We start from the raw sequence: 15,395 nt of genomic DNA, 5'->3' as shown, positions 1-15,395 counted from the left end.
TAAGTCTATGAGATAAAGTATTTGACAATTTACAAGCTTTAGTCTCTGCTTTTTGCCTTAAAAAGGCTCTGTGAACTCTTTTTTCTTTTGAAAGGTAGGTGTTTGTTCTCTTTGTTGTTGTCTCTGAACATTTTCACATGTAAAGAACAGGTTACCAAAAAGTGTAGGAGTTGTCTTCAGGTATCAGCAACGCTTTTGCAAAGAATATCTCTGTGAATATATGCAATTGTCTTTGTTCTGGAAGTCACCCCAATAATAGCAGTAGTAAGCACTTAATTGTATTGTTTATTTTGTGGAGAAACTATGAAAGACTATTTGGTTTTCGAAAATACGTTTTGGTTTAGAATGCATATGAATTACAGATTTTTTTTTCTGTCCACATGACTGCTTCAAACAGTATCTCCTTCAGCAAGATAAAGTAGTTGAGCCAGTAACAATTAGGTTCTCACTTCTAACGAAGAAGTCTTAAGAATAAATAATTAATCCTAATGAGAAAGAAAGTGCTATTTCTGTGGGGAAAGTGGTCAGGCTAAGATTGTCTAGAAGTGCCCAGACTAAGAAAGCAGGTGGGTAAACAACAGGGCCAGTAAGCACTGAATGGTCTTTAGTTTCAACGTGTTTCCCAATTCTATTGGTTTTCAAAAGTAGGAATACAGAATTTAGCATAAATTTATTTCAAATAAATGATACAAAATTTTGATTCAGAAACAAGCCATACAATTAAAGTTAAAGGACATATAAATAATATTAACAAAAATATAAATCCAGAGCTGTAGCTTTCATGTGTCTCTATAGCCAATTAAAATAGGTGTGAGCTTTTCTCAGGTTGATATTGATTGCAAAAAAATCTTTACATGTGAAATAAGCCAGGCACAGAAAAACAAATACTGCATGTTTTCACTCATCTGTAGAAGCTAAATAAGTTGATCTCTCAGAAGTAGACAGTAGAATAGTGCTAACTAGAGGCTAGGAAGGGGAGGCGGGAGGGAGGCATGGGAAAGGTTGGTTAATGGATAAGAAATTACAGCTATATAGCAGGAATAAGTTTCAGTGTTCTTTAGCACTGTAGGGTGACTATAGGTAACAATAATTTATTCTATATTCTCAAATAGCTAGAAGAGAATTTTGAGTGTTCCTAACACAAAGAAATACTGTTTGAGGTGAAGGATATGCTAATTACCATGATTTGATCATTACACATTGTATACAGGTACTGAAATATCACTGTACCCCATAAATATGTACAATTATTATGTGTCAAAACTTTAAAAATGTTCATATTATTTTTATTTTAATTGCTTAAGTAAGGCAGTTTCATGCTTAAAACATGAAAAATACAAAAAAATGCAAAGAGAAAAATAAGACTGGGAAGTCCACTCATCACAGAAACAACTATTAACAGTTTGGAGTATGTCCTTTCACATACATGAAATATATACTTACGTGCATTATTTTATTTATTTATTTATTTTGAGATGGAGTCTCACTCTGTTGCCCAGGCTGAAGTGCAGTGGTGCGGTTTCAGCTCACTGCAACCTCCGCCTTCCACGTTCAAGCAATTCTCCTGCCTCAGCCTCATGAGTAGCTGGGATTACAGGCATGTGCCACCACACCTGGCTAATTTTTGTATTTTTAGTAGAGACAGGGTTTTGCCACATTGGCCAGGCTGGTCTCGAACTCCTGATCTCAAGTGATCTGCCTGCCTCGGCCTTCCAAAGTGCTGGGATTACAAGCATGAGCCACCATGCCCAGTCTACTTACATGTATTTTAAAATAGTACTATAAATAGAAAATATTCTTTGGTATTCGGTTTTTTACTTAGCAATATATTAACACTTTTTATATTAATATTCATCTAGAATGCAATTCCAGCGTTCACAGAATGTTATCATATGGAGGTACTATGATTAACTAATTGCTTATTGTTAGGGATTTAAAGTCTTTCTAAATATTTTTTATTTTAAATAATGATCAGTGTACAACGTCCTTTATACAGCCCTCATGATTGTCTTAGGAAATTGCTAGAAGCCAAATTTGTGTCAAAAGCTTTTCACACTTTTACGGTTTTTGATACATATCATGAAACTCTGTTCTAGAATGCTTGTATGGAGTTTTATACTTCATCAGCAAAGTATGAGGATGCTCTTTCTCCTGCTTTTTCACCAGCAATAGATATTTTCATTTAAAATAATATTTGCCAACTTTCTGGCTGAAGTGTAAGATTTAACTACAGTTTTAAAAAACAATGTTGTTTCCAGGTGTTACTGGCCATTGGACTGCCTGCTGATATCCTTTGCCCAGTTTTCTAATGGGGTTTTAAAAAATTATTAGTGAGTTATAAGAGCTTTTTTAAATGTAACGTTAAGAAATTAACCTTTGTCTGTCACAAATGTTACTCATCTTTTCCCTTAGCTTATCGTTTCATTTTGCAATTATTATTTTTAGGTAGTTAGTACTTCTGGAAAGGTAATCACGTAAGAGAGATGGTATTAGTGGTGTCAAGCTAATAGCTAAGATTTCTAAGGTTTGATTTCTATGTGGCTAAATAATTATTGTGTTGTTCTGTTCTCTGGTCACGAACAATGCTCCTGGACCCAACTACTTATTTTAAATGCGATTTTTTTGGCCATAAAGGTAGAGGGAGAAGGAGGTGGAGAGAGTGACACTGTTAGTGCAGTATGTTACAAATCTGTAATTATAATATGTGCATAAAACAGTTCAACATGTGGCCAGTAGATAATGTGTTTAAGAGCAACCTACTGTCTTCTATCAGATAAACAGCTTAAGAATGTCACTGATGATCTGACTGTTCAAAACCGTACCTGCTACTCCATCTTCCCGCACCTCACCATCCTCCATCAGATGAACAATGGGAAGTACTGCTGCACAGATGCATGCTGGGAACACTGCTTGTGGGGGCTGAGGCACATGGTGGTTTGGCGTGTGTTCAGTGGTATGTTCCTCATCTAAAATGGGAGACAAAATCAGGGTGCTTTTCTCAGTAACGTAATTCTTTGTTGTTACTGTTGTTTTGAGATAGGGTCTCACTCTGTCACCCAGGCTGGAGTGCAGTGGCATGATCACTGCTCACTGCAGCCTCGACTTCTTGGGCTCAAGAGATCCTCCTGTCTCAGCCTCCAGAGTAGCTGGGACCACATAGGTGTGCCACCACACCTGACTAATTTTTTTATTTTTTGTAGAGATGAGTCCTCACTATGTTGCCCCGGTCGGTCTTGAACTACCGGGCTCAAGCAATCCTCCTACCTCCACCCGCCAAAGTGCTGAATTTACAGGCATAAGCCACTGCATCTGGCCTCAGTAATGTAATTTTCACGCAACATTTCTCAGTTCAAGGCCTACTTATTTAACAGCATAATCCTAGCAATGAGAAAATGCCAACATTTGAAAAAAGATTACATTACACAAAGTGCCTCTTCATTTTATAACAAATAAAAAAAACAGCCCACTTTCCAAGTACCATTATTCTTGTTTGGTAGAGAAGCAAAGCACAGACATTCCGGGACAAGTGGATCGGTTCACAATATTAAATCAATGAACATAAAATTCTAAGCAGAGACTAAGACATTTTTCATAGATGCAACTGGTTGTGTGCATGTGAGTGTGTGAGAGATAGTAAGCAGTAATATGGGGTAGAAGAAAACACACATGCATTTAGGATAAGAATGACATAGCCCACTCATATTAATGTTTTCATCCTCATTGATAAATACAATAACAAATTAATAATAAATATAATTGCATATAAGAATAAAGGAAAAAGTTAGATTTAGTAGGCAAGGAAAGTAGAAAAGGCATTTAACAGCTTATTAATATGAAAATATACATGTCACTTTTCTAAAGCACTAAAGAATTGTGAGTGTTTGATTCTCAGATTAAACTTACGTGACTATTTGGGATTTTAGAAGGCCTATGAAGGACTAGAGGGTAAGAGACTTATACTGTCATTCTCAGTCCAGGCTTTGAGAGGTGAAGCCAGCTGATCTTCTGGGTCGGATGGGGACTTGGAGAACTTTTGTGTCTAGCTAAAGGATTGTAAATGCACCAATCAGCGCTCTGTGTCTAGCTAAAGGATTGTAAACACACCAATCAGCAGTCTGTAAAATCGCACCAGTCAGTGCTCTGTGTCTAGCTAAAGGATTGTAAACGCACCAATCAGCACTCTGTAAAATGGACCAATCAGCACTCTGTAAAATGGACCAATGGATGTGGGAGGGGCCAAATAAGGGAATAAAAGCTGGAATAAAATAAAATAAGGGAATAAAAGCTGGCCACCCAAGCCAGTAGCGGCAACCCACTTGGGTCCCCTTCCACACTGCAGAAGCTTTGTTCTTTCGCTCTTCACAATAAATCTTGCTGCTGCTCACTCTTTGGGTCCACATTACCTTTATGAGCTGTAACACTCACTGCGAAGGTCCGCAGCTTCATTCTTGAAGTCAGCGAGACCAAGAACCCGCCGGAAGGAATAAATTCCGGACACAGCTTCGTAGTAGATGCATGTGGAAATCTTTAAAAATGTATATAGATATAGTGGACCAAGCACTTCTGGAACAGTGGAGTATAGATCCCTGAAATCCGTTCTTCCATAAAAGCAATGAGAATACCATGAAACACACTTTTTTTCGGAGCTTTCAAAATTTACCAAAAGCTTGGAACTATTTGAGGAGCATGTATTAAAAAAATAAACAAAAAAAAAAAAAAAGGGAAAAAAGACCGGTGGTATTTCTGGCTTTTTAACTTGCCCTACTCACCTCCCTGTCTTCCTAGGTCCTTAGGAGCCTTGAAAATTGACAACCTTGTAACCATGGTAGCTGTTAAAACCAGCAGCCTAGCAGCCACTGGATGGGCAGAGCAGTTTTGGAGCTCCCTAAAAGCCTCAACACCAGAGAATTGTCACTACTTGACCTATCTAGAACCCCATGGAAAATCCCTGCTCACAAGATTTGTCTTTATTTAGCTTGACTTAAAGCTTAGTGCAAACAGCTTTATCCCCAGGACATTTACCAAAAAAAAAAAAAATTCAGCAACAATTATTTAACATTGTAGCTGTCTGAGGTGCTCATATGAGTTGGGAGAAGCTGGAGGCTGAAAAAAGTCTTAAAAGGCAAATCTGGGGAATGAGATTTCTAGGGGGCTTGCAAATCACTGACATATTCCTGGTTATCTAGATGGCTGTACATATGTACAAGGTTGTGCACGTGCCCAGGAAAGACCTGAGAAATTCCTGATCTCTCATGTTTGGCTAACCTTGAAGCTCTACGCAAGCAGAAAGTACAAAAATGAAGGGCAGAGTTTTAAACTACTGGAACACTGAAGATGTGCCTCAACACACCCAAAGTGGTCCTCAGTAAAGGCTGGAAGACTTATTAGTTCAAGGCACTTAAGAAAATCTCTGTCTAATCATTACCTGACCACTAATGTAACTGAGCAGGGATTTCAGTGCTCACACTCAACAAAGGCTTATGCACTTTACAAATTAGTCAAGGAAAGTTACTAAACAAACAAATAGCAACACAATAACAACAAAAAATCCTGATGAGGAAAGGGGGACATTTGATTTGCAGAGTTTCCACATTATATAATTTAAATTGTCCATTTTTCAATAAAAAGTTATAAGACATATAAGAAACCTGGAAAATATTGCCCATATACAGAAATAAAAGCAGTCAACATAAACTAACCCTGAGGAAGCTTAAATGTTGGACTTACTAGACAAAGATTTTGTCAGCTATTATAAATATGTTTTATTTTAATATAATGTTGTAAATGTTATATAAAACATATTATCTTATAAAGTTATTATAAGATAAAGATATAAATAAAACTATGTCTTTCACATGGCATATCTTATATTTTAAAATGGCAGACATATATCTTACCTTATCCAAAACTGCAATAAATGTAAACTGACTAATCAAAAGGCAAAATTAGCAGAATAGATAAAAACAAACAAATGTGAATCAACTGTTATGTTTAAGAGACGTAATTTAGTTTCAAAGACACAAATAAGATGAAAGAAAAGGATGAAAGAAGATATGCCATACAGACAGCAATAAAAAATGATGTGGAGTATCTATGTTAACATCAGACAAAGTATACTGTAAGTGAAAAATTTGTACCACAGGCAAAACAGAGCATGTTATAATGATAAAATAATCAATGAGAAAGACACAACAATTATACAAATATCTGCATATCAAGATTTCATGGTACCGAGAGAAGGACTGACATACAGATCAGTAGAACAGAACTGAAAGACCATAAATATACTTCTACATTTATGTTCAATTGCTTTTTGACAAAGGTGCCAAGAAAATTCAATGGAGAAAAATAGTCTTTTCTATAAATAGTGCTGGGACAACTAGTTATCTAAATGCAAAATTCTAACTCATAACATAACAAATATTAACTCAAAGTTGATCACACAGCTAAATATAAATGCTAAAACTCTTAGAAGAAAACATAGGAGTAAATCTTTGTGACCTTGGATTAGATAAATTGCAACCTTGGATTAGACAATTGTTTCTTAGATATGACACTGAAAGCACAAATGACAAAAGAAAAAACACACACATTGGACCTAATTAAAATAAAAAATTTTATGCCTCAAAGTTACCTTTAAGAAAGTAAAAAAGACACTCGCTTCTCAGCCTTTTGGCTAAGATCAAGTGAAGAAAGTAAAAAGACAAACTACGAAATGGGAGAAAATATTTGCAAATCATATATCTGATAAGTGACTTATATCCAGAATGTATAAATAGTACTTATAATTTAACAGTTAAAAGACAAATTGCCCAATTTAAAGTGGGCAAAAGATTTGAATGAATACTTTTACAAAGAAGATATACATATGGTCAATAAGCATACGAAAAGATGCTCCATACCGTTTGTCATTAGGGAAGTGCAAATAAAAATCACATTGAGTTACCACTTTATACCCACAGGGATGAATAAAAAAAAAAAAAAAAAAAACTAGGAACACGCACTGAAATCAGCTGAGGAGGTTTTAAAAACACTGATGGGTCCTACCCTCAGAGATTTTGCTTTGGTCTTAGGTGTGGTTGGAACTTTTTTTTTAAGCTTCCCAGTTGGTTGTAATGTACTGTAGCTAGGTGGAAAACTATTAACTGTCTAGAATGATGTATTCTGAACCCTCAGCAATATGATTACATGCAATGTAATTAAAATAGAGCCAACTTAAAAATGACAATTGCTGACGTAAGTCAACAATTTTTTTTAAAGGATGGCATGCTAATTTTTTTTAGAATGTCAAGTCATGAGACAATTTATTGAAGACAGTGTAATCAAGTGAGATAATGATCTTAACTGGAAAGTGTTTCAAAACACATAAGTCAGGAGAAATAAAACGTATGCAAGAGGACACACCTTCAGCACTGACGGCTGAACGCACTGACCAGACTGACCCGCGGCGGAAGGAATAATTCCTGTGGGAAGTGCTGGAGGTGCAGGATGGACTCACAGACAGTCGACGGGATGCCAGATTGGTGACTTCTTCTACTGGCAAACAAAATGGGGAATGTGAACTTTGGCTTTATAACAAAACAATTATCATTATCACATTGTTGTTGTATCACAAATGCATACTGCTCTCAGACCATAAGGCTTAAATAATTTTGAGTGTACTTAGAAAAGGAAAAATAAAAATTAAAAAAGCCCTACAGAGGAAAGACAGAAAATATCCCCCAAAGTTTTTACAAAAGCAGGACAGAGAATCGCTCAACTCAGAATGATTAATTAATCATTTTTCGATACCAACTGAAAAACTGCACTTGTGAAGGTTGAAAGTAGTTAATGAAAGATTGGTTGCATTTACTTTAATACACATACTGGATTCAGCAGTTCCCCAAATCATTCATTTAATGTAACTAATGTCCTCCTCTGAAAATGGCTAACTCTAAACTTCAGAAAACAACTTTTCTCTTTCTTTGGTTAGTGTCAGGAAGTGAGAGAGAGATGGAAGGGGGCATATCACCTCATGTCACATAAAATTGTCAATGTTAATTTCAGAGCACGTTATTTCCCTGAGACTCAGCCCCCCAAGAAGTCCTGTGTGCAGAGGGCACCTTCTTCTTCCGGCTCTGAGTTGGGCGTGCATGTGGGCTCATAGCAAGCCTCCTGGGTGATGGGGATGGCGGTGATGAGGCTGGCTTCTCTACCAAGTCGTTTCTTTTCTTCCTCCTGCTGCAAGTTCTTTAAGATGTGTTCTGCCCTTTGATGGGAGCGGGACACAGCCCGGGCTGAAAAGGATTTCTGTGGAGACACAAAGGCAAGTTCATTTAAAAGCAATTCTTCTGCAAGGTCACAGGCATAAAGAGCGTTCCAATGAATTACACAAATGTAGTAGTTTGTCCTCAGGAAATGTTAGGATACCCATGATCCAGTTTCATGGATATTTGTCTTTTTACCAAATTTCCAAGCTGTGTATGGTTAAGCTATTTTTTTTTAATTCAACCAGAATGATTCTTCATGAACACCTATAATTTCTGGAAGGAATCCTATTTAATCTTAGGATTTGAGGGGATATCAATGATTTGCTCTTTAAATATTATGATCAAATAAAATTTTTAAGTACTCTATTTCTTTGTAGAATGTTTTGCACTGTTTTTAAAAGGACATTTATTTCAGGCTGGGTGCAGTGGCTCACATCTGTAATCCTAGCACTTTGGAAGGCTGAGGTGGGTGGATCACTTGAGGTGAGGAGTTTGAGACCAGCCTGGGCTACATGGTGAAATCCCATCTCTACTAAAAATACAAAAATTAGCTGGGCGTGGTGGCGCATGCCTGTAATCCCAGCTACTCAGGAGGCTGAGGCACGAGAATTGCTTGAACACAGGAGGCAGAGGTTGCAGTGAGCCGAGATCACACCACTGCACTCCAGCCTGGGCAACAGAGTGAGACCCTGTCTCAAAAAAAAAAAAAATAAGGACATTTATTTCATAAGGTTAATAAAATTGAAAGTCAGAACCATGGAAAGGAGGAAGAAAGAGAGATCTCTCATATAAGCCAGTTAGTTATATGGCTTATTTCATTTCTGTAGCTCAAGTATATGTCACACTATAAACACTTAATAATATTTGTGGAAACAAAGTTCTGGAATGAAAAATATGAGAGCTGATAGTGTTACTAAGGTTGAATGTAAAATCTGACTCTATTTAACAGTAGCCAAGGCATACTGGAAAAATATCAAGAAAAACTCACTCCTCCATAGATGAAGGATCAGGAACAATGAAGAAAAGAAGATTCACTGTAAAATAGCTATTCTATTCATGTCTTAATGATGATGCTTATGCCCAGACAAGCTCCAAGAGCTTTTGAGACAGAGTCAGTGGCCTCTGAGCAGGGAAGTGATCATTGGAGTTCTTCTCTAATCCAGTTGAAGTAATGTTTATGCACAATGGCAATTCCAGAACTCTTTGTTGGCTTATAGTCACACAGGGTTCAAGAGACAGGCAGGGGATGTTGATTACTCTTCTACAGGGCTGCATTTGTAGACAATCCCTTTATGGAGGATCTTAACATAAGACTAAAGGTTTCCTATGTTGAATGGTAGAGTAGCAATTAAGAGCATTTTTTTTTTTCTTTTTGAGATGGAGTTTCGCTCTTGTCGCACAGGCTGGAGTACAATGGCACAATCTCAGCTCATTGCAACCTCCACCTCCTGGGTTCAAGTGATTCTCCTGTCTCAGCCTGCTGAGTAGCTGGGTTTACAGGTGTCTGCCACCATGCCCAGCTAATTTTTGGACTTTTAGTACAATCCATTTTCAGAGCCAGGTAGCTAAGCTGGTTTATTATATTAAGGCATAAGGTAAGAACTGTGGAATGAGAAAGATAACTGGATATAAAATCAAAGTACTTGATTTCAAATCCACAGTGAGCTTGGGATACAGATTGTGGCTGGCTCAGATGAACCCACCACCTCTTCAGGAGAAAAATCAAAGATAACTTTATGTTGGTGGTTCAGATGCTGAAATTACTGCACATATGGAAGAAGAACCAGGTGTGTATTTCTCTTTGGCAAGATACCATCAGATATGAAGGTAGAATTAAAATAAAATAGGCATATTGTGATGGGAAAGAGTTTAAAAAACAGTTCTCCAAAGCAAGCGACAAATGCCTAGAAATACTATGAGTAATATGCAAAGATGTTCAAACTAATTTCATATATTCAACTAAATTTTTCAAAGAAGTGTGAATAAAATAAACAGTAAGTTGTTTTGGCCATTCAAAGTGGCAATTAAAATAATAACACTAGTTAATAAGATATTTTCAATTCTATTCTATAAGGATAAAGTGATATAACTTTTCTGGGGATATTTTGTGAGATGCATCAAAAACCTTTAATGGTTATTATTTTATTATTGCCATAAATCCCATAGGAATTTATGCAAGGAAACAATGATAAATTTGTGCAAAGAGGTGTTCTTTTTTCTATTTTTGCTTTATTTTCCAAATTTTCTACATTACTCTTGTAATTTAGAAAAATACTATTAAACAGGTGAAAAAGGCATATTCTGAAGATCAGTTTTTTTCAAAAGGTGCATATTCTTGTTTTTTGTCTATAAATGGACTGTGTTCTAAATCTGACCATTTATGAGTTATATTACATATAGCAGTAATAAGAGCAGGGGTCTCAGAGTGATGTCTGTGATGATGATACTGATGATCGACAAAATGAAGAATAAACTAAGGTTCAAACAAGGAAATAGCTGCCAATTCTCTTCTTTTTCTTATTTTTTTCAGGACCAGGGTCCTTAACTTGGCGTATGTATTATTGGTTAAATGAGTAGGTTCGTTTGTAATAAATAGAGGCAAAAGGGCCACCTTTGGCCAAGAAATCAATGCCTAATGCTTTTAGTAGCTTTAAAAGGTGGCTTCTGCTTTGATTATAAAACAAGACTTTTTTTTTTTTTGAGATCTGCAAGTGCTCGCTACTCGATATTATTCTCTCTATTATATTCACAAGGACAAAGACGTTTTGTGCTGACTTTCTGTGTTATTATTACATTCTTACGATGAGAATGAACAAATTACCACAAACATTAATTGTTCTATTTTACACGTACACCATGGAACCTGGAAGTGTCTGTTACTCACAGACTGGTCTTCGTTAATGGGGTCCTGGACACTCCCGCTGCACTGAGGAACCCACGGTGGGTCAAACATTGGGACAGATGGCATTCCAAGCACCGGCGAGGGAAGGGTGAAATTGATACTGGGAGGCGGAATCTGTTAGTTGACATCAGAAAAATTAGGTGAGAGGGAATATAAGCTAGAATGAGGCTGAAGTATAATGATGACACAATCTGTCTCAGGAAGTGTTAATGATCCAAATGACTTCGCACAGAATGAACAAGAATTTTAGAAAAGCTATTTGCCAAGATTTTCTGTTATAGAGCACAAGATGAACCTATCTGGGCCTCAGTTTACTAATTCATTAAAGGCTTTCAATCAAATGATCTCTATTTGAGTTTATCATCCCATCCTCCAAAACACACCTGTAAGTTTATATATAGCAAAATGTTTAGAAGATAATTCCCTAGACTTTCATATGCTTACCTCTGGGAATGCTGGTGAGATTTTGAGGTTTATAGAGACTTGATTTTCTTACTTTATATTCTTCTATATTTTAATTTTTTAACAGTAGGAATGCATTCATGTATGTTAGGTTTACTTATATAATAAGAGAGAAAAAAGAAGAATATCTTTGGCCACATACTGTGACTTTGAGGTTCAAGTGTTTAAACAAACCTTGGGTTGGGTTTGCTAATGTAACTCCTCTGTGAGAAGTATCCCTCACCTTAAAAATCTGCTGTGCCCCTTCCTCCATCCGGGGCCAGACCTGATAGCGAAACCTCCAGAGCGTGTGGAACTTGAGGACAGCGTTCAGCCTCTGCACGGTCTCCGGGTGGTGGAACTCTGACATCAGCATGTCGGACACAGCCTCAGGCACCTTCACTGCACACAGCAGGAACATGGCAGCTAGAGACAGTCAACAATTCATCAGCTATGCTTCTAAAATATTGCTTAGTTCCTGGGGTTGGGGAGAAGTGGAAACTACTTCTATCTTCTGAAAATGACTCCTGAGCTACATGGAGCTAGGCTACCAGCACTGGCAAAAGCAAACCTTCTTTGTACCACCCACAGCCTTCCAATAGCTGGTGCGAGGGCAGCAACAACATGACATTTCAGTAGAATCACTCATTCTAAGCAAAGTTTCCTTTGACTCACAGTGAAAAGTGAATGCCAGAGGAAGCAAATGAAATTTAAAAAGTACATCCTGAAATATGTTTTTTAGGAGATAGCTAGAGTCATCTCTTAGTAACCCAAGGACGATAAATAGTTATCCTTTAAAAACTACCTCATTTACATTAGCTACATTTTAAAAATTCCACATCATAGACTCTATTAGAAACATATATCCTTCCCAGAGATAGAAGAGGTTGAGAAGCCAAAAGAGATTTAATGAGTCATAATACCATGAAAAATTATTGTGAAAAGCCAAATATCAGTAAGCGAAAGGCCAGGCTCCATGATAAGTTATAAAGCTAATGAATAATGAGCCTTATAAATAAACTTTATAACACAGAGGAGCCAGTGGCAGTTATAAAAACATACCCTACATGAGTATGTCATGAATCTCTCATGTTCTCTTTCACAGAGCCTAACAATGTGCTTAGGCAGTTGTGCCAGAAGAAATGGGGTTAAATCCTAGTAGCTCTTATACTTCTCTGCCATGAGATCTTGGGCAAGCCTCTTAACTTCTCTTAGCTTGCGATTTTCTTTATTGGCAAACCTCCCAATAAGAACAATAATTTGGAAGAATACCTGCTTCCAAAATTGTTTTTAGAATAAAATAAAAGAATATATGAGAAAGTGCTTTGTGAAGTGAAAAGTACAATGCATTTCTAAAGTATATTGTTTTTTAAAAATAGAGGCAATAGTTGTAGTTGTAATGGGAAGGGCATCTATCTGTGCAGTCAGAAAACCTGGGTTTGGTTTCCTTGCCCTTTGAGCTGTGTGAACTTAGATATGTCCTTTCAATTCTCTGACTCAAATTTGCTCATCTATAGAATGGTTTATCAATAAGATAATGCATATGATCTAGTTCTATAACAAATGCTAGTTATTGTAATCATTATCTTTTGATAATACTTTTCTTTAGCCTACTAGGTGTTTAAGTCTCTACTCTTTCTCCTTTCCTTGCTTTTCTTTAAAATGAAACCCACCCTGCCTCAATTTTTAAACACTAGGCTCATTCTTTAAGTCACTGCAAAGTTCTATCTTAATCTCTACTGAAAAAGTTTTCTTGTAATGCTCACGAATCCTCAGATCCAATGGTGTTTGTATAGCATTTGTTTCCTTTCAGTTTTTAATACCTTCATAACAATCTCCTTGAAGAATTATTTTCCTTTGCTTCCACAGCTTGAGATTATTTGAGTTCTGTACTTTTCTGATCACTTTTTCTGGCTGGGCTTCTTCCTCTGGTCCTCTAGATGTGGAGAAGACCAGTGGCTTAGTGGTCATTCCTCATCTCTTTCTTCTCTACTGACCCTCTCCCAGAGAGCCCATCTACTCTCATTATTTCAGCTGCCATGTATACAAACTTGTTCCCCAAGTTTACCTCTAACTTTGGCCTTCCTCTTTAGTTTCAGTGTCATGTCACCAATCACATATTACCAACTCTCCTTCATCTAAAAATTACTATTTCTTTTTGAAAAAAATTTAAAATTTTATTTTAAAAATATGCACATAATATTTGTACACATGGAGTACATGTAGTATTTTGTTATATGAATAGAATGTAATGATCAAGTCAGAGTATTTAAAATATCCACTACCTTGAGTACTTATTATTTCCATGTGTTGGAAACATTTCAAGTCCTGTCTTCTAGCTATTTTAAAATATACAATACTTTGTTATTAACAATAGTCACACTACTATGCTTTTGAACACTAGGACTTATTCCTTTTGTCTTAACTGTATGTTTGTACCCATTAGCCAACTTCTCCTCATCCTTCCTCTACAACAAAACACTATTTTTAAAACCAAAGTATTCCACATATTGCTGCAGTATCAAACTTAGTAACAATTCACACTCTGTATACAACATTGCTGTATGGCTCAGAAACCACCACTGGTTTTTCACAATTCAGCAGAAGGTCCACAATCATAAGCCTGTCATTCAAAGTCAGTTACAAGCTGAGTCCCACTCACCTTTCTAATATGGACTTGTGACCCCTCTACAAAAGCCATGCTAGCCATGTTAGTCTTCAGTCTCCTCAGGCTTTCCAAAAAGCCCAGTGCACTTCCACATTCACCCAGTTGTTTTTCTTTTTTTTGGAGACAGTGTCTCACTCTGTCACCCAGGCTGGAGTGCAGTGGCACGATCTTGGCTCACTGCAAGCTCCACCTCCCGGGTTCACGCCACTCTCCTGCCTCAGCCTCCCAAGTAGCTGGGACTACAGGTGCCTGCCACCATACCACGCTAATTTTTTTTTTTTTGTATTTTTAGTAGAGATGAGTTTCACCATGTTAGCCAGGATGGTCTCGATCTCCTGACCTCGTGATCCGCCCGTCTTGGCCTCCCAGTTTTGCACCCACCATCTTCCCTTCCTGGCTAACTTCTAGGTGCTCTTTAAAGCCCCGTCCACCTGTTTATATTTTCCATGGGAGTTTCCATGACTATCCCACATTTGGGGAGTGTGCCATTCCCTGAACTCCTATAGCGCTCTCTGAGAAGCAAAAACCTAGGCTTTAATGTGAACAAAGATATTTTACCAAGATATTTATTTCAGTATGGTATAAAAGAGCAAAAGGCTGGACTCCACCTAAATTTTCACCAATAGATCTTGTTTAAATAAATTACTATATGTCTATTCATTCAGTGGAACATTTTGTAGCCATTAAAAAGAGAAGAGGTAAAACTATAAACTGATATTTAAAAACAGTCTCCTAGATATAAATGAAAAAATTCAAAGTGCACTTACAGCATGTCCCATTTGCATGAAAAACAAAACATGCAATATATAACTTACACATATACATACATATATATGTGTGTGTGTGTATATATATATATACATGTGTATATATATGTGTATATATACACATATATATACACACACACACACACATATATATACACACACACACACACACACACACACACACATAGTTTACCCTAGAAGGATTCCTGAGAAACTTAAAGGATTCCTGAGAAACTTAAAAATTGTTGCCTTTGGGGAAAGGAATGGTGCGGGGAGAGGGAAGGGGGCTGGGAGATGGGGAGAGGGGGGCGGGTCATAGGAGAGAGGGCAATACTTTTAACTTCATACAATTTTGTATTACTTGAATT

The 15,395-nt window shown here is 37.0% G+C and overlaps 1 protein-coding gene across 4 annotated transcripts in view; it reads right to left on the bottom strand.

The window, feature by feature from the left end:
* Positions 1–15,395, bottom strand: part of UNC80 (unc-80 homolog, NALCN channel complex subunit) — a 230,340-nt gene that overhangs the window by 72,253 nt on the left and 142,692 nt on the right. For 3 of the 4 annotated variants that reach the window (XM_054477213.1, XM_054477211.1, XM_054477214.1), the window contains 5 exons: positions 11,837–12,018; positions 11,134–11,265; positions 8,103–8,289; positions 7,405–7,536; positions 2,823–2,966 (listed from right to left, as the gene is read on the bottom strand). In XM_054477213.1, coding sequence (XP_054333188.1) covers positions 2,823–2,966; positions 7,405–7,536; positions 8,103–8,289; positions 11,134–11,265; positions 11,837–12,018 — 777 coding nt within the window. The remainder of the gene's footprint in view (positions 1–2,822; positions 2,967–7,404; positions 7,537–8,102; positions 8,290–11,133; positions 11,266–11,836; positions 12,019–15,395) is intronic. The other variant, XM_054477212.1, reaches the window with a different exon arrangement.

Source organism: Pongo pygmaeus, chromosome 11 (assembly GCF_028885625.2).
Source record: "Pongo pygmaeus isolate AG05252 chromosome 11, NHGRI_mPonPyg2-v2.0_pri, whole genome shotgun sequence".
NCBI lineage: Eukaryota > Metazoa > Chordata > Mammalia > Primates > Hominidae > Pongo > Pongo pygmaeus.
The sequence above is the reverse complement of the archived record's forward strand: the minus strand, read 5'-3'. Positions and strand labels throughout refer to the sequence as shown.